A 19,910-nucleotide genomic window follows, 5' to 3' on the forward strand; every position below is an offset into this window, starting at 1 on the left:
ATAAATAAAAAGAGCCTCTTCAGTGTAGTATGCATATAGTCTTGTAGGAGATGTTTTAGAAGTAAAGCAAAAAAAGAAAAAAAACCAAGTGACCTTTTCTTAATCACTTAACCTTACTTTAAAGTTCTCAGTGACAAGAAACAATAACTGTTCCGAGCTGTATTTAGTGGACCTAGGATTTCCTTTATTGACAGTATTTGTGGTATTTTTTTATTCACTAACATCAGATTTAAATGAAATAAATTCTGAAGATGAACTTGCTTTTAACCTACGTTAACAGACTTTTTGGACACTTTAGGGCAGTGGACTAAAGCTATGTAACACTTGACAGATAATCACTTTTTATCTTGATATAGCTAGCAGTTTCCGCATCTAGTACTTTATAGAACATTAATTTGGAGTCAGCTCTCTGGCCTCCTGGAGAAATTAAGTCCAACATTTACTCTCCTTTTGCTCTGTTTTTGGTCTCCACCAACCCCTGAGGAAAATACTTTCTTTTACTTGACATCTGCTTACTTGAGCTTAAACATCAGGGTATGAGTGAACCCAAACAGTTAATATAGTTATACAATGACCTACTCACCATAATGTTCCTTAAAGCCAAGTGCTGCTGAAGATCTGGGTGATAATTCTCTGTAGGTTCATCACTATAGGAGAACCCGCTCACAATTGAACCGTTTGCTCAGAAGGTGGTGGACACCAAAACAAAGCTAAAAATGTGCATACTGGACTTAAGTTTATTATTTAGCTACAGACACAACTGCAAAAAAATAATGACAAAAAATAGTGGACATTAGTCATTTCAAATTAATAAGGTGTGAATGTCTTCTTTTTTACAATTTGTTGTGCTGTAGTTGCCAGAATGAAAAGAATCTTAGGCGTGGATGTGTGTCCAAATTCTGCATTTTAAGAGTAAAAACTCCTATAAATCCTTGACTGACTTAATTTGGTAGTCTTAGTTGTATGTAACACACCAGTGTGACTAAGTATAACCTAACATTAAAAATGGCAATATCCAAAAACTGACCAACATATGCACCTCATTCTGTGGCTGTTGTCTAAACTGCAAACAATGATTGACATATGTTGACAATGAGACATTTTCCAAACATCTGGATAGCTGTGGTGAAATGCAGATCGTGGTTTGCACTGATCTTTATTCTTCTGGGCTTCATGGGCGCTTAGTGTGGTGGCAGGCATCATGGGAATGGCTGAGTACAATATGGGCAAGTCTTTCATCAGACATCTGTCATCTCATCTTCTGTTTCACCTTCTGCCTCACCTTCTTCCTCCTCCTCCTCCTCTGATGTTGCATCAAGCTCATCCATCTGGGAGATGCACTTTGGACACGAGCAGACGAACAGGTAGTTCGCCCTGGAAAGAAAATCTTCCATCAGTCACATTGTTGTGAAAAGCTAAATTGTTTAAAAAGATTTTATAGTTCAGAAAATCAAAGTAGTGTGTAACACTCTTAATTAATACTTGTGGTGCAATTAATACTTCAGCAGGTGTGACATAGTGGTCCATGATGTTTAACACCACCAAGCTGGTGTAAGGCTGAGAATTTTATCACAGGCTGCAGTAAAAACTTTGTGCATCTCATATACTTTTAAAACAAACTTGCCCTCCCCATCATGTGTTGTAGTATAATTCAAATTTGGACTGACATCGTATTGATCAGTGTGGAGTGTGAGCAGCACAGGAGTAGCCATCACAGCTCTAACATCTCTGCATCAAGATCATGCCCATTATTGCCTGGAAGGCTTTTTATTGATCCAGGTGGAATTTGTAACAGTATGAACCCCGTTCAAGTGATTCATCCAAGGGATTACAGATGTTTACCTCAGAATTTTGTGCCTGCTATGGCGGCTTCTGTCCAGCTGGCAGCAGTCCAAATAGCTGATGCAGATCTCCTGAAAATCGAAGAAAACAAACACTTGAAATGGCTGAAAAACCCCAGACATCAATAAGTTGACATTATTTCGCCTGAAAAGCTAAACACTTCTGAACAGTTTAGTCCCACAAAACCTAATACGGTTATATTTTATTTCTGTTCTCCATCTCTCTACTTGGTATACATAGCTCTTCTGCCTTAGCAAGAAATCAAAGGGGGTGCATTGCTGTGAACGTAGCATAGCTGTTGTGACATTACTGTGCCGCTCAGATGTGAGGCTTCTCAATCTTTCTGACAGCTTGACAAACCCACTCCAATCCTCAAAGTCTCAGCCTTCTAATACTGTCTGACAAGGGAGCACACAAAGCTAGAGAGGAATGTTCTGTCCCATCTATGCAAGGCCAGAATGTATCACTCCAAACCCAGACGTGCCAACTGACCTCTCCTGGGTTGATGTCACTGAGGGCACTCAGGTGGAGCAGGAAATTGTTGTTGGGGAAGGAAGCTTCTGCATTGGGTATGCAGCTGTGGTTACCTGCAAGTGTCAGAGGCAACGCAAAGAATAAAAATAAAAATTAAGAGTTCATCATCATTAGACAGTCTCTTGTCCGGTGTAGAAGTATCTTTGAACTGAAGAGACACCACTCAGACCTTGGATGTCATCTGCACTTACATGAGCTTTGAAGCAGGAAAAGTCCAGAGCCCTCACAGTTTAGAAATTCTCCCGTTTCTACAGAGAATTAAAAAAACAAAAACGAATAATGTACATTTCTAACCTCCTAAGATCTGCACTGGTGTTATGTTACCTAAATACAAAAATCACAGCTGTCAGTGGGTCAAAAATCAAACAATAATAAACACTCACTCATATAAAATTACTATTGAGAATCAGCTTGGTTCAGACAATATTATACTCCAAAATTTAAACTAGGATGAAAAACTAGGATAAAACTGTGACCTTTCTCTATGTCCTTGTACAGCTGGTCGATAAAAGAGTCCAGCTGCTCCCTCTGCTGGGCTGGAAGCTCCAGTGCATCACAGGCATGAACCCATTGACTCAAAGAGCTTAGAGAGACACATACAGGGCAAACAGACCAGATGACGAAAACCAAAGTTAGGTCTGTTAAAAGCTAAAGTGAAGGACAACAGAGGCAGGTAATTACCTGGTGCCGATGCCTTGTCCGTTAGTCCCCACCAGAGCAAAGAGGGAGCGGAAACCCTCAGGAACAAACCACTGCAATACAATCAAAGCTTTATAGACCCATGTAGGGAAAATTCTTCTTCTTATTTTTATTATTCTTATTATTAACATTGAGGGCTGAGTCAACTAGAGCACCACTGTAATGGTAGGAACAAACATCTGCATATTATAATTGAGGATAGACCTAAAGCAATTAGTCAATCAAGAGAGACACTTTAGAAGCATCTTAAATGTGATGATTTTCCTTATAATTTTTAATAATTCGGGTGGTTGATTAACACACAAACAATATAAGGACCATAAAAATTTAAATACCTAATAGTGACAGCCCTAATTTGGGGGGAAAAAAACATGATTTAAAGGACGACTTAACTGATTTTGAACTTGGATCTTTTAGTTCTACTTTGAAAACTGCCTCCAGATGGCATCACTTGGAGGATCCTTCAGTTCAGCTCATGTTATCTTTTTGCTCACACTATGGAGTTTAGAATCATGGTCAACCTGCTTTTCCAAATCTCCCTAAGATGACATCATCTGAACTCCTGATTTAAAAAAAAAAAACAAAAAAAAAAACTGAGTTTTTCAGCTAGAAGCAGAGAAATATTTTAATATAGGGAAGTTAGAGGGGAGTTTAAAAACACTATTGTACATTTACAGCCTAAACTAAAGCCATAGAAAGCAAGTTGAAAATTGGTGAAGTCGCCCTTTAATATGACAAAGAGTCTCAAATAAACTGTCAGCTCTGAGCTGCTGTATTTAGCTGCCCTGAGCAACAACCTCGGATATTTCTGGCAGTATTCGGTATGAACAAACAAACAAAAAGTGTACTGAACTGACAACACAGGGGAAAAACAGTTGTTTGAGATGTACTCACACGACTGAGATGTTCATCGTAAAGTGCTGCTCTAAACAGGCTGTTCAGCAAAGCCAACTGCCCCTGCAGGCACAATGGGACATGAATAAATAGGATTTCATGACAGAAAAACATGCATCATAAGCAAAGGTGGCCTCAGCGGGAAATGAACACGTCGGGAGAATAACACTACCTCACTTTGATCATTGACTTGTAAAGAACTGTTACAGCATGGTCTTTGAACTACCACATTTTATACATTTTGCTCCTCAACTATTTTATATTTTCAGCTGAAGTAACATGAGGGTAACTTACTTTGAACTGATCCCCTAGGAGCTTGTGGGCAATCTCCTCTTCCTCATTGGCTGTTCGGCTACAGAAGTGAGAAAACAGCTTCTGCCACTGGGCTTTGTCTTTGGCCTGGACAACAGAAGCAACACTAACCCTGTGGTTATTACAGTATTTGATACACAAACTGCTTATTGCAAAGGACAGTTAGTGTTATAAGAATTTGTAAGAAAGGGTCAAGTGAGGGAACAGGTGCAGACTAAATAACTGGTGGTATCTGCAGGAGCCGGAGATTTACAACTTGTTTTTATCCAACAATTGGCAACTACTGAATTGAAACACTGTAATTTGTTGTCTCTCTTACTCTAAACTCACCCTCCCACCTTAAATCAATATTATTTGTTCACTGTCAATTGGGATTAAAGCCATATAAGGAAAAAGTGTTCAAAAAATGGCCAGTTTATCACCTTACCAACATCCGTATCACTCAGTCTTTTTCTGTCTCACTTCATTTTAAGGTAATAAGTTAAGAGATTTAACATTGTGCAAATGACTAAATAATGGGGAGTTAAAAATAAAAATCTACTTACATGTAGCAGCAGGGTGTCTACGCTGCGTTTCTAATATTTGTACATTTGGTTCTGGTACTTTTGTTTTAGATATTTGAATAGATTGGTACATTCACAATTCATTTAGGATTGAAATATGATGAGACACTTGCCTGTTTGACCATAGCTACCATTCTAGTCATAAGCATGATGCTGGATGTCTCTGGAGGATAATGCATAGTCCTGATGAGAAAACAAATTACCTACTGTAAGATGAATGATGGAAGTCAGAGCATTCAAGTGGGTTTTAAATCACAAACATTAGTGTATGTAACTATGTAGTACGCTCGCAGTGGCCTCTGAGTGTATGTTTAAACGTTTTGTCACCTCCATGCATCTTGGAGCTTGTTGATGGGGTGGTCCGGATCTTCACGGGAGGGACCCAGACACAGAACCCGATGGTACTGATCGGCTGCAGCTTGTCGACACTCGCTGCTACAGTAGATCACCTGCAGATGGAAACGGTCCAACCCCCACCAATCATAAAATTATCAACATGAAAAGAAATGTAAATTATTTTAAGTGACAGGCAAACAAATACACAAACATTACATATTTAACTTCTGCTGTCTCTACCAGTTTTCATCAAGTTGCAACGTGTGTTTTGGGTGACTGTCAAATCAGTGCTTTTCAGGTTGTTTGTACTACAATACATGAAATGTTTTTGTTGATTATATCAGGGCTGCTCACTGCAAAAGTATCACTTGCTTTATCACATCAGGAAAGGATAAAGAGAATACTTCAGAGAAGACAACAAAGGATATTTTTAAAAACAGATTTGATAGCGCTCCATATGGACGAGGTTAAGGAGGGCTGGTTTTTAAATCTTTTCCTCAGTTGTTTTCGGTGTCAGTGCATTTAATACATTCGCTATATACTCCTTTCATTAAACTTCCTAATTTATCTCAATTGTATTTCATGGCACTTTACATCTGCTCGTTTAATGCATTTTCTGGAAACACTGATAATTAAAATATACATTGCCTAAACACTAAATAAAATAAAAACTAATTTTTTCCAGTTAAACACAGCCTGTTTGTATATGGCACATACAGATTATCCTATTGTCCTGATTATCTAACCATTTACTATAGAGGTTTTTCCCTGACAACAGTTGCTTTAAAATCAATAGGTGTCTTGTTTTACAAGTACATTGATCCTACATTTATCGTCCTGTGGGGAAAAAGATAGCATGTTCTCATTTTTAAATAAGAAAAGTACCCAAGTTTAAATCTTTGAAAACCAACATCAGTCCAGTCTGCAATGGGAAATGAGCTCCTCGGTGAGTGAGGAGACCAACCTGGCACTGAGGGCAGGGTTGGTGCAGTTCCGGTCGAACACGGCAGAGCTCCGGGTGTGGAAGGCTGAGCCCAGGGTTACCGCTGAGTCTCCTTGCATTCTGCTCAGCGGTCTCCAGAGCACGTAAGCAGTACTCACAGGCTGTTAACAGACACAGTGGAGCAGATGAGGGGAGGTAGAACATCACTGCAGAGTTGGTTAATGCAAGGTTTCTCTCTCCTAAAACCCTGATTTATACCTTAATGGTCAAATCCATATTCTGATTAAAAAGAAGGGAAAAAAAAAATCACTTTTGCTGATATACTGTTAAATATTGTTTGAGGCAACATCAGCCTCAGTCAGTACTAACTGGTGCGAGTCACGGTTAAAAAGTCCAGTATGTGTAAAAGGTAGCACCTTTAGCCACTACTCATAACATTTTTCTATTTGAATGCAGGCAACTTTTAGTGGATTGGACACATCTCACCTTTATATTTATACAAAGCATTCCACAGAAACTGGGCAGAGACAATAGGCCGCTCAATGAAAATGGTGTCTCCCTTCTTGATGCTCCTTTTGGCAAAGACTCCCTTGCCCTAAAGTCATAAAAAAAAGATTCTCTTTTTTGTACAGTGTAATGTGCAGTAGATTGTCTTTATTGATTTTCAAATGCTTTCAGTGTGGTTTGGGATTTAAAAACAAAAGACAACCTAAATGTTAATGTAGACACAGAACTGCTCTAACACTCCCTCACCCATGTACTACTTTACAGAATCCCACTGCACCTTTTGTTACCAACCATTTCTCTTTTTATCCTTATGTCTCTTAGCTTTCAGCCATATGACTTTTCCTTGCCAGAACCCCCATGAAACTAAATTTTCAGCCACCATATAAAGCATAGTACTGCAAAAATATAAACCTAACTGTGATAAGATAATAATAATGTCACTGTAAACAGTAGGACACTGTGTCTATGCCTCTTGTTAGGGAGACCTGTGTGAGACAAAAGACTCTTGAACTTGCCTCACTCTTTGCTAATCTGTAAAGATTTAAATAGCAAAATGGGAATAAGAGTAATTTTAAAATCTCATGTTGCTATGAACCTTTTGATCTATACCTCCAAACCCCCTAAATGTCTCTCCTAATAAAGTTATGTGTTAATTACTAGCTCAATACTATTGTATCTTATTTTTAAAATGTGGAGGATTTTTAATTTGCCTTAAAAAAAAAAAATAACATTAAGCAGCACTGATAGATGGGATAACAAGGTGTTTTTGGCTCCTGGCTTTTTCAGAGCCTGTAACTCTGTTATTTTTGGTCAGCGGAGGCTTTAATAGACTGTAAGCCTTCTCTCCTCCTGACTACAAACATTTCTCCTCATTTCTATAAGGAAACCGCAAGCTACATGGTTTGTCGTTATTTAAAGCCATTCAACACAAACATCCCTGTTTTAGAAAAGGACAGTTTAAAGTTGGTGGGCCTGAGTCTCTAAGTCAGTTTGTGATATAACATGTTGCTATTTGCTATCTTAAGGTTTTATAATGTAGAATATTGGCAGCTGTATCTCTTTAAGAAAAAAACATTAGCTAAAGCAAATAAAAGTATTTCTGGTATTTTCAATAATGAAAGACACTGTAGTGCTAAGACATGAAGTTTGTACACCATCATCCACAGCAGCCTGGGATCCACACGACTACAACACCACTGCTTCAAAACCGCGTTAAGCCACAGTTGTTTAAATCCCTCTTACCTTAATATTGTCTATAAATCTGACTTCCACGCTGCTGGAAACTTTGCCGGGGTCCACGCAGAAAGAAAACATGTCATCCAGGGGAGCCGCCATGTTTCCGACAACCTCTCCCCTTTCACCCTCGACACTGAGTCTTTATCTCGGGGACGACGCGGCAGCGACCTCCGGTGGTGGAGATTTGAACTGTAGCGCCACGTTAAAAACTAACCGGTACTTCTAGTGGAGTACTTTTGTGCTGGGGATTTGTGTACTACTACCTTTGGTAATATAACAACAAAAAGACACTTAATGGACAAAATATAACTTTATGAGAATTTCATCTGAAAAAGTATCCAATTCCTAATTCAATGGAATATACTTTTTAGTATAGCAATAAAATAACAAATCGAATGTTGGTGGCTACACTTTAGTGAAACTATTGGTGTATACTGTATATAAATGTTGCATAATTTATGTGTTGATCATAATTTGTATAGAATAAAAGTATCTGGAGCAAGTAACAGTTTTAATATTATAATTAACAGGTGAATTAATAAGTTATAGACAACAGTAAAATTCCCATTAGTTTTCTGAACCCTAAGGAGACATTAATCCAAGGTGGAAAAAAAACTTGAATAATGTGTCAATTATCAAAATAGTTGCAAATTAATTTATGTCAGTCTACTATTTGATTAACTGACTGGTCCTCCCAGCTCAGAAAGCAGATTTTTCCTGTCCAATACAATGAAGTACAGTACATCAGTAAAGAAATACATGTTCACATATTGAATAAACATTTTCACAATAACCGAGAAAGTGTTTTTTAATACATTTTAATATAATGTACAGTAGGTAAATTTTTCCCATTGTTTGAATAGCAGTGCTTTGATAAACCTGTGCTAGCAGTACAAGTATTATACAAAGAATTAAAAATACTACTTCATAGTCAGTAAGTATAATACATAGGTTATGATTCAAATATTGTACAAAGAAGTTATTTGTTTGGAAAACAACAGTCTGTAGTGGAGTAACACCCTTTATAACAGTATTTGGCTACTGTGGTACAAAAACAGTGGACTGCTGAATGTTGTTCACATTTTTGGGTTAAAATGCCTGGCATGTATTCACCTGCCATTTCTGAGTTTAAAAAGTGCATAAACATATGTGTATACATCAGAAAGTAGTGACGTCCTTTCAATTTTGGCACATTTTACTACGCTGAAAAAAAAAAAAGCTTCACAAAGTGGTGTTCATCTGCGCAGGTTATCTTGCTCGTAAACATGTTTGTCCCAGAGCTTATTTTTTGCAAACCTCGAAATGTCAAGGCAAAACTCCTATTGACTTTATGTCCAGTGAACCAGGAAGATGCTAACTTCCGGTTTGGCCTACAAGAAGGTAGCACGATGTGCAAAAAGTTAAACGGTCTTAAAAATTTCTGATGGCACTACATCTACAGTACATAGGCAGCCAATGACAGAGCATCTTATCTCTGGTACAATTGTCCCATTTTAATCAGCTTCTTTATCACTCCCTCATTTATTTCATTTCTTTCTGATAGTACACACTAAATCAACACCACAGCATAGTTAGTGCGCCAGTCTCTCCACACTAAGGCTGGAAAACCATCTGAGGCCACACGATAATAGACAAAAAAAAAAAGACTAAAAAAATTGATATTTTACTCTGTTTTTTCCAACCATCTCGATCACAATACTATAACATATCAGAGCATGACCAATAAATGGCCTTTAGCAAAATATCAGCCTTTATTAATTTATTGCAGATATATTAGCTACAGCTAGAAATAATGAGAAACTACAGTAAAGAATGGCCAAAGGGTACTTGTGCACTGGTAGTCCATCACATCTCCTCTCTAGTTTGTACAAAAGACATGACATATTCATATCTACATGTACATGCTATGGCCACAATTCACAATGTAGGTAAATATTAAACATCCATACATCCAGTATTTATTAGGCTCTAAAACAGGCCACTGAATCAAATTTAGACTATATTCTAAACATTCTAGAAATACATTTTTTAAATTTTCCAGTTCTCTAGAATTTGGAATATCTTTTCAGTCCCAAGATAAGGAATAATGGGCTGAAATAAAGATAAATTCAGTGTCAACTAATTAATTGGTGGGCATGTTGACTACACAGCCCACAGCATGACTATCAGCTGTTCAGGCTGATGAACATCTTTATTTGAATCCTCTCGAGAAACACCTGTGTTCCCATTCTTTCACTTAACAAAAGAGAAGGCTGATGCATATTGTTCCTTGGGACCGATCTGACAATGCACAGCCTTATGGATAAGAGCATTAAACAAGCTTGTTTAAGAACAGTACACAATCACGGGATTATTTATATGTGAATGGAGAGAATTATCACCCAGTTCTGCAGCTCGACTGAGCTACTGACCTGTGCAGCTTCTTTCACGCCACTGCTCTTTTTTTTTTTTTTTTTTTTTTTTTTTTTTGTTCCCTCTCACCTCTCATCAGTTTTATTTTTGGCTGCAGCTGGTAGCTATACTTCCAGTGAAGAGGCTCTGATAAACCCACTGTATAGTACCCTACCTGCTCAGCAGCAAATGACAAAGTAAGCATTTGGCTGGTGAACACAGCTAAAGAGCCAGATGTTTCTCATAGATTTCAGTTGACACCAAAAAAGAAAGGAACTTTAATTTGACAGGTGGCAAAATACTCTGATTAAATGATGATGTTGCTTCATTTGTGCAGAAGTTGTGTTTAGGCAAGTGTTGGCTAACAAGTCTGCCATTTCACAAATATGTAAGTGGGAAACACTGTGCTATATTACATACTTTGATCCTTTAATCCTAAAACTGGTTTAAGAGTGAAAGTATGCAGAGCTGCTGCTTCCTCTCTGCGTGACTCATTCCTGGAAGGGTCATCAGTATTGTAGAAAATAAAGTTTAGAAACTCTGGGTTAGTGATTTGCAGGCTCTACGATCATACTGCATCTGACAGTTTCCAAACCTGTCGACAGCAGGAACCCTTACAGCTGTTCACAATGCAGCCTGATTTCCATCCTCACCATCTGTCCTCGCCGCTCCCACACCATGACATCCATCATAAACCCTTGTTGTAGGTCACCGTCTTGCAATCTGTTGCCATGGCAATCTCCGGCTCAAGACAAGACACATCAATCTACAAATAAATAAATACATTTCCTCTCATCATCTGGAATCAGAGATGAATGAGTTGCCTGGGCAGCAGTGAGTACAGTTTATCTGACAGTATATCCTGTACTGTACCTGTGATATCTGTGGGAACAGGCTGATGGCCACAGGCAGGGAGAGGCCAAAAGTAACGAGGCACACAACACCGTGGATAGGCAGCAATAATCTGCGGTTTCTCTGCAGGAAGCGCAGCCTACACAAGTCAAGATAGCGGTTAAAAGGGAAACATGAGCATGCTGTGTGGATCGATCCCAAATGAGCACTGCAGAGCCAGGAGCTATTTTTAGATCTGGAGATAAACACTGTGCAGATTTGGGGGAGCTATTTCACACAATTAGTGGGTGGGAGATTTCTCTGTCTGTGTTCTAGTTCTGCATATACTGAGTCAAATTGAAGAAGAAATGATCTGTTGGAGTTTACATTTTATATTACATTTACTCTGTCTGTGGTGACCTAAATGCACTAGTGAATGAATACTGTGTATGGGCAGCACCTTGGGGCACAACATATGTTGGGTCTCGATCAGTACAAAAACACATATTTGAGTATTTTAGACCGGAATCAAGCAGAGAGAATATACAGTACCACCCTTTAAGGACAATTAAAGGTTAATGATGAGAGACAACATTTAACAGATAAATGGTAAATTTTATGCTTTTTAGGCAGGTAAAAAAAACCTTACACTGTTTAATGTTAGTGAAATCATTTAGAATGTACTGTGGGAGGGTGGGATATCAGGAGGGTCTGTGTAGAACAATCTGCTGTGTGTGATGACAGAGAGTAAAATGGTAAAGCAATAACTTTGTCAGTCTTCTATTAAGAAATGGTCAACTAACATTTAGTAAAATATGAAAAATGGTTGTTTGGGTTTTAATGGGGTGCATTTTGTGGATTTAGGTAAGCAGGTGAAAGTTGTATGTGCATAACCAGGTTTCCAATCAGCTTTGTCCAGCTGCGCATGTGCATGACAAAAAGGCTGCACACAGGTCGAAAAGAGATGTAAGTAACACAAATGTGAACAATGTCAAAGATATTCCTCTCTGGTCATTCAGATATTAGTGTTTTTCAATATTCTTTGCCAGTTTTTAGATCTAATTGATTTTTAAATTGAGACAAAACAAACTGGTACTGTACTTAAATATATGTTCATACCAACCTCTCCAGGTAGGACATGATGATGGGGGGCAGGACAAAGATTGGCATTGGTAGAACCACACGTGTGAAGGCTGTCTCCATAATAGCCTGGAGAGAGGAGAGAACATTGTGCACACGCTTCATTTAAAATGCTGCAATGACTTGGATTTAATTTTCCCTGTCATGAGATCAGAGGGGTGCTGAGCGATAGGAGCCGAGCGGGAAACGGCGCATTTCCTCCATTATCAGCAACCGTCACGTTTCCAATTCACTTGCAAACAGCAAGTGGTAATCACATTTAGTAGGTTCATGTAACAAATATGAAACAAAATAACACTCACATGTCTGGCTGCAATTTTGGAGGATCCAACCACATTCCCGTTGTTGTCTAACACATCAATGCCTTCAGACAACTCACTGTGTCTCATCAGAGCCACATTACAGATGTTTGCACTTGCTGAGGATGGAGAAAGAAATGCATTTCCACAAGATAAGAACAGAGGCAGATAAAGTGCTCTTGGTGTCCTGTTTGCTGCAGTACAGTGCTATAAATACTATTAAATACTCAAAATAAAATGTAATGCACTGTATTTCTCAAATATTTTTGTTTTAATTTACCATGAAATAGCAGGTATAAATGATATCAGCTGGACACTGGAGTCTTGCCACCAGAGGGCAACAACCGTAATACCCCACCCCCCGTAATTTGACTGGTACACAGGCTCCTGTGAGCACCTACCTACAGCTGGGAAGGGGACAAATCTCTGTATTATCATTCTGGTGGCAGGGCTCAACTTGTTGGCTTTCTGAATAAGCACATTCAGTCCCACCTGTTAAATACAAAAACGCAAAAATGCACCAACTTGAGCTTTTTCCTAAAACTATTGTGACATGAATTGAATAGTGTTAGACAGTAAAACAGCCGATTGTATCGATGTACTGTATTTGTGAATGAATGAAGAGCCACACTCACTAATGGCTTCTGTGTGGTGGTGGGCATATGTTTGACTGCACGCTCAGCTTCAGACAAGTGTGGTTTTGTTCAAAAACAAATGAGCGTGCTATGTCACTTATCATTACCATTTTTGTTAATGGAACAGACGACACTATTTCTCCAACCTTAACCAACAACCTTTACATGGCTGTTTATTTAGGCAGGTAATATACATTGTCTGTAACAATTTACTGATATGTTTAGTATTGGCATATTTGTGACTTTTCCTTCTTGAGTTTTCATAGAAAACATACTTTGGTTGCATATGCATTCCTCCTAGTAAGAGCATTAATACCTAGTAGTATACCTTAAGAATCATCTACTAAATACAGAGACATTATTTTTATGTCAGTACAATTACTTATTTAGAGTGAGAAGGCAAAGTGACTTATGAGTTTATTCAAAGCTATAGGCAGCTCTCAGCAGATAATTCAAACTAAATATAACTTTCCATCATAAAGTTAATAGTGATATAACTAAATGCAAAACACACTCACTGCAATAGAGACAGCACTGGTCACTGCTCCTACGTAGCCTTGAAAAAACTTGGATGCTGGCATAGGCTGAAAAAAAAAGGACAACAGAAAAATTCTGTCAGAGCTTGATACACAGTTTACTCTCAGAAGTCTGCAAACTCAGTAGGTTTAAATGTTTTAGGATGTGTTTTATTTACGGAAAAAAAGTTAAACCAATTATTGCGTTAACAACGAAACTTCATAAATAATATCTACATTAATTTTAGATGGTTTTAGGGAGTCTAGAGATCTTAAAATCCTCTAAGTGGTTTGTACCTTTGTGGCGTTGCGGTTGGCATAGTTCACACAGGCATTGTGACTCTGGTTCAGCCACTGTAGGACAAAAAGAAGGAAAAAAAGAGAGGAAGATGTGTAAAAAGCAGGGATTAAAGGAAAAAGGAGCATGGACCAGAATCAGAGCAGAGAAGGCTAACATAGAGTAAGGAGTAGAGGGAAGACAGAGTACTATTCACGTGTACAATAAATGCAATGGTTTCACAATGTGTATGTTCATTACAGTACCTGCCATATAATGGTAGACACCACAGTCTGGTTTGGGAGAAGAAGGCCAATGACCTAGATGAAACCAGGAATAAGAGCTTATTTTTTGACAAAATAAGTTCCAAGTCTCATGTCATCTGTCCCCAAACATGACTGCATCAATGGACATCTGCACAGCCGAGTAAAAGTTCTATGAAGTGCATGATTTCAAATGAGTGATTTTCAGATGGGACTTACAATTGGTGTTCCAAATGGTACATAGCCTGCACAGTGAGAACAGGGTAGTCAGTGGAAAAACAATGACTAAATGGGCCGACGCGAAAACATTCGGCAAAGATCTTCATCTGAGGCCGTACCTGACATTCGAAATGGCATGAAGATCTTCTCTCCTGTGTCAGGGTGAATGATGGCCTGCGTGCAGAGAGCATGGCGTCATCTTCATGCTGCCTGGAGCACACAGGCTTGAATGTATGGGGGTGCAGTAAAACCTGGGCTGACGCATGTTGGATGATGCACTTACCTGCTTGATCTTCTGGGCCTCCCACAGCTGCACAAGGGAACAGCGCAGTTAAAAAAAAAAAAATAGAACTGATTAATTTTCAACATCTGATTGAATTCTAAGCCTAATTGTATGTTTTTTTTTATTTTAGTCCTTGTAATTTGTACTCCCATGCTTCCTGCCTTTTGGTATTAATATGGATTTTCTTTAGGAACAGACACTTGAACCTACTATGTCACATCAGCATGAAGACTCACCTGAAGATCTGACACTCCAAGTGGAAGTGTCCCATGTTTGTAGTCGTCCAGGAGTTTGATGCATTCTTTCAACCGTTTCTACAAACAAAGGAAGACAAAAATAGGGCTTAGCTAAACTATGAATGTATGCATGTTTTGTCCTGTTTATAAATCTTTTAGTTCTAATGCAGACACACAAATTACAGGTCAATATGCTGTACATATTATTTGTTGACGTTTTTCTCACAATATTGATGTCATATATACAGTGTTACAATATTAGTTGAAGACCAGTTGAGGACAGAAGTCTTCTACAACGTCTTATACACTTACATCTGATGAAACTAAAATACTTGCGTCACATTCTTATGGCAATTTGCTTTCAGAGTCTTCTCCCTTTCTTGGCTACCGTGCATTGCTTGTTTCGTACCTCCCTTGTAAGTCGCTTTGGATAAAATTACTGTGGATTCAAATGTGATGTAAAACTACCCAAATTAAAGTCAGAAATGTCACATTTTTAATTTCATTTTTTTAATATTTTTTTAAATTCAGTATGCTGAACCTTAAGAACACAAAAAAAGTGTAACTGTCCAAATACTTCTGGTCTGGACAGCATATACAATATATCTAGGTTTTACCTCGGAGACAAACAGGGTGCTGGGGTCAATGATGTCTACAAAGTGTCTCAGACGACCGAGGAATGAACCCTAAAAAAAGACAGAGTTGGGCAGTTAATTTGAAGACAGAGTAGAGCTGTAGTAAAAGCAGCATCCTCTTTTTTTCTGTCCTCCGAAGTCTGACTGGATTCATCATTGCAGAAATATTACTCCTCATTCTGCCTCAAAAATTCCCATTTAAAAAATCCCTAAGCTAAAACATAATCGGACTCCAGTTAAAAAGCCATTAAAGTACGTGACCTTCCACAGATAGTGAGTACATGTCCTCTTTGCCAACCAAACGGATGGTTTGACATTTTGGGAATATTGTTACCGCTCATTCATCCTTACAGGAACCATGATGCCATCAAATGCTTCACTTTACCCTTTCATTACAGTCTGTGGGTTAACAATGAACCTGGCTCTGTCCAAAGGTCCAACTTCACTGCTCTTATACACAGACACTGGGGGTGTGTATGTGTATCTATCACATACACAGAAGATGTGTACGTGAGACTGGTATCAATCTCTTTAAATTCTCCAACAGAAAGCAAAGAAGTGCATTTCTCCAAATGTCACTGCTTTGAACACCATTGCCTTTAAATTCCTGTGAAGCACAATGAATCTTCACTCTGTTATTTAAGGTTATGGCCAATGAAACAAGTGAATAAAATAATTCGCTTCTTAAGAAGCTCTACGTGTAGCCTTAATACTATGGTTATTAATAACTACAAACCTACTTCTATTCATCCATTTGCTAATTAACTTGTCACAGTACTTCCCCTAATGACTGGAAACACGTCATTGTCAGCCCTATTTTTAAATCCAGCCTTGCAGCCTTACAAACGAACCTGTATGGTCTGGATCATAAGAAGATTCCTTCTTCCTCCATATTTTAAACAATCTCCATCTGCAAACTAAAGCTAAAGATACGTATAGAGTTGAATATTTTCCCCTGAATTGTAGTGGCGTAAAGGTGTAAAATACATAAAATGGAAGTATTCTATACTGCAAATAGGTACAAATTTTACTTAAATACAGTCGCTGAGTAAATGCACTACATTCTACATTCTTCCAAATGAAGCTTGGAGCTGCTGGTCAGGCGCCCTGTTTCCTGTTCCTTGCACTGTCTACACCAGCATGCCAATTGCTAAGTACGTGTGCCAGCAGTCTGAAAAGGCCCAGCAGCACTTTATGATGAGAGCCTCTTTGGCAAACCAGATGGGTGAAAACATGGCATCTTCAATCAGATTCCCTCTGAGAAGTGTATCAGTTATGAAAGGCAGGAAATACAGTGAGAAGACAGTGGAACCCGCAAGTCTGTTTTAATTATTTCTCTAGCACTGAGCCTTAATTGAAATGACTGGAAACAACTTTCAGTCCTCTTCAACGCAGTAGCTCCACCGTCTTTCTGTACTGTGTCTTTAGGTTTTGCTGTGCCACGTCTCCTCCACTGACATGCCATATATGCTGCAGTGCTGCTCTGCAACAGTGGGGCAGGGATCCATGTATGGAGCCTGCTTTAATTATGCATGAGCTTCAGCTCCCCTGAGAGTACACAACAAGGCAGGCAGAGATGGAGCGCGGCAGAAAGCACAGACGAGCCAAGTAAGATCTATGCTGATTCAAGGACTGGCCTAGTTTCACCTGCTTTGATGCAAGTAACAAAAATTATTACAGCCCCTTTATTTATCTGGCGTAAACCTCTGGTTGCTGATGGAAAAATTAAAAAAGGTTTGTGAAAGTAACAAAATAATAAACCACATTAGACGAGGGTGCTAATAAAATGTCTTCCAGACCTGTTAATCATGCAGTGTCCTGACTTAAGTAGAATTATAAAACAATGGGTCGCTCAAGTCACCGCGCCTGAGTAGGAATGACGGTCAAACTGTTTTGTATCTTAGTGGCTGGTTTGCAGCTCTTTGTCATCATTTCAAATGCCTTCTTGTTTGTGTGTCTTTGTAGATGATTTAAATGTCCTTGTGGTCTATTGTGCATCTCTGTTGTTGCCTTATGTGTCTTTGAGGTCCCTCTGTGTCTCTTTGCGGTCATTTTGCATCTTTTTTGTTTCCCCACGTCTCTTTGTGGTCATCTGGGACCACTTGGGTCTCTTCTTTTGCATGTCTGGGTTTTTTGTGTTTTTGTAGTTGTTCTGCACTTGCTCTTTGTCGCCTCCTTTGTTGTTGTTGTTGTTTGCTTATGTTTCTTGAGCATTTTGCAGTTTTTGTGTCCAAGTTGTTATTAGAAGCAATTAATGTTCCCGGTCACTTCCCATTGAGGCTCTGGCCCACAGGTTCTTTCTTCAGTAATGAATCCATAGTTGTGTTTCTCACAATGTGTGTGAGGAAATGGCTCAGATTTCAAGTTACTTTGCCCTGGGCTTTAGTGTTTTTACACTGATTGTGGTCCAGCCTGCACCCTCCTTTGATAAGAACTACAATGACAGCCCATATCAGATGAAAAACTTAAGCGGTTCGTTTATACAATCTGAATTTGGACTTTGCTTTGTGCAACATCATCAGGTAAATAATTCCCTTTTATTTGATGCTCAGTAAATAGCATTGCTCAAAGGCGCTGTAAACATGCAGTTTCCATGAAGGTCACATTATCCTTCAAATAATTTCTGAGGACGGAGGACTGAGTAGTGGGCTTCAGATTACTACAATCACACAGTGGTACGAGTCCTGCAAACATCTGTGTGGATTGATCGTGCGCATATTTGAATCGTTAACAGTCATCTTAAAGCTTAAATTAAAGAAAAAAATCGAGATAAAGTGAGGTGGAAATGACTGCTGCCTTTAAATTGACGGTGGCATCTTGGCTGCAGATCTGATCTGATCCGGAGCAGAGTGAGAAACCTGTCTGGGGAGCTAATAAACAGCGATATAACGCTGCCCACGGACTATTGCTGCCACTGGTGAAATTACATTAAACTCTAAGTAATTTTATCACACAGAGAAGTCCGTCGGCCTTTCGCCAGAAAGTTGCTGCTGTTTCCGGAAACACAACAAAAGAATCGGTTCGTAAATCAAAGGCAACTTTGGCCACAAAGTGACAGCATCCAGGCAGGGAGCAGGGCGGAGGATGGAGCTGCTTTTCACCCGAAAGAATTAAACCCTAACTGCCGTGTTGTTACCGGAGGAAAGAGGGGACTTACCTGGTCGTATCGGGCACTTCCGAGCTGGAAAACAGGACATGCTGTAGATTCCGCCATGACATCGAACTATTTACTTATTAATAAAGTGAATCATGAGCGGGGCTTCAAGTACCCAACTACAATCAGTGTGTTACTAGTGGAGCGAAGAGCCGCTAAGCCTGCTGGGAGGTGTAGTCTTTTCGTTTGGGTTAACACTGGTAAAGTTGAACCGCATGACTACACATCCCAAATAATCGATAAGGTGACAGCTGTTACATAACTGTTCGGATTGATCTTGGGAGAGAAACTAGTGGATGCACCCAAAGGTGTCAGACCGACAGGACGGGAAGAGGTGTGCATGTTTAATAAGCAACCAGAGCGAAAAACATCTGTCCCCACACCGCCAGATGTCAAAGAGTGGCCGAGGACAAAAGACTGTTGTTATGAGACTGAAGTACATTAAATGTATATTATCATGAAAATCACACTTTTATGTCTAATTAACTTCAATTAAAAACAGGAAAAAAACAAATTACTACTTTATGCAGTACTGCTGCTCAGCATAAGTACTAACATTTATACTTCTCCCTCAATACACTTTGAAGACAAATACTTTTTTCTAAACTACACTAATGTTTGACATGTTGTGCAGATATAAAGGAGAAAGAATACACTGCATTGTTAAATACTAGCTAACAAATAATAGACAAGCATTAAATTGTGTCCTTGTTACCGAATCGCTGATAATAATTGCATAATGTACTGACAAGAGCATTTTGCTGCATAATTAGTATTTTTACGTTTAATTCTATAAGATCCTTTTTACTTATAACCCGTACCGGAGGACGATTTTCACTGACCTTTACATGCATTGGATCATTTCTGTAGTGACATTGCTATTTAACTCATGAAAAGGATCTGAATACATATTCTATTTTACCCCCTAATGGGCTATTCTAAGCCTAAACTGCTCAGTCTAAACAGGAAATGTCCCAGATCTCCTGGCTGTAAACCACAGCCTATTAATTTCTACTTTAGAGCTGAAATTAATGTAAACCAGCATTTAACAATCCGAAGCCAGTGCTATGATAGAGACAGAGAAGAGTAAAGCTGAAAGCTGTGCAAGAGGGAACTTATGGGCATTCATTGGAAATGCAATAAGCTCCGTTCTCCATAGCTATAAA

The 19,910-nt window shown here is 38.9% G+C and overlaps 2 protein-coding genes across 4 annotated transcripts; both read right to left on the reverse strand.

The window, feature by feature from the left end:
- Positions 1-826: 826 nt before the first annotated feature.
- smyd5 (SMYD family member 5) lies at positions 827-7,992 on the reverse strand. The gene is made up of 13 exons (XM_067518830.1): positions 7,873-7,992; positions 6,610-6,718; positions 6,145-6,284; positions 5,172-5,293; positions 4,958-5,027; positions 4,264-4,368; positions 3,970-4,032; positions 3,058-3,128; positions 2,853-2,959; positions 2,568-2,624; positions 2,335-2,429; positions 1,843-1,913; positions 827-1,374 (listed from the first exon to the last, which is right to left on the reverse strand). The coding sequence occupies exons 1-13, from the start codon at positions 7,963-7,965 to the stop codon at positions 1,239-1,241; spliced, it is 1,239 nt and encodes a 412-aa protein (XP_067374931.1). The 5' UTR covers positions 7,966-7,992; the 3' UTR covers positions 827-1,238.
- Positions 7,993-8,374: 382 nt separating this feature from the next.
- On the reverse strand, positions 8,375-19,835 carry sfxn5b (sideroflexin 5b). Of its 3 annotated transcripts, XM_067518840.1 has the most exons (14): positions 18,748-19,835; positions 15,573-15,641; positions 14,956-15,033; positions 14,720-14,746; positions 14,556-14,610; positions 14,437-14,462; positions 14,221-14,274; positions 13,975-14,031; positions 13,681-13,746; positions 12,929-13,019; positions 12,531-12,646; positions 12,212-12,297; positions 11,131-11,248; positions 8,379-11,023 (listed from the first exon to the last, which is right to left on the reverse strand). In XM_067518840.1, exons 1-14 carry the CDS (start codon positions 18,802-18,804, stop codon positions 10,946-10,948), a joined length of 978 nt encoding a protein of 325 aa, XP_067374941.1. In that variant the 5' UTR covers positions 18,805-19,835; the 3' UTR covers positions 8,379-10,945. The 3 variants fall into 3 exon arrangements, with proteins under 3 accessions (XP_067374943.1, XP_067374942.1, XP_067374941.1); XM_067518842.1 differs by lacking the exons at positions 15,573-15,641; positions 18,748-19,835 and having other exon boundaries at positions 8,375-11,023; positions 14,556-14,646; positions 14,956-15,028; XM_067518841.1 differs by lacking the exons at positions 14,221-14,274; positions 14,437-14,462; positions 14,556-14,610 and having other exon boundaries at positions 8,375-11,023.
- Positions 19,836-19,910: the final 75 nt, after the last annotated feature.

This window comes from Channa argus, chromosome 10, assembly GCF_033026475.1.
Source record: "Channa argus isolate prfri chromosome 10, Channa argus male v1.0, whole genome shotgun sequence".
Classification (NCBI taxonomy): Eukaryota; Metazoa; Chordata; class Actinopteri; order Anabantiformes; family Channidae; genus Channa; species Channa argus.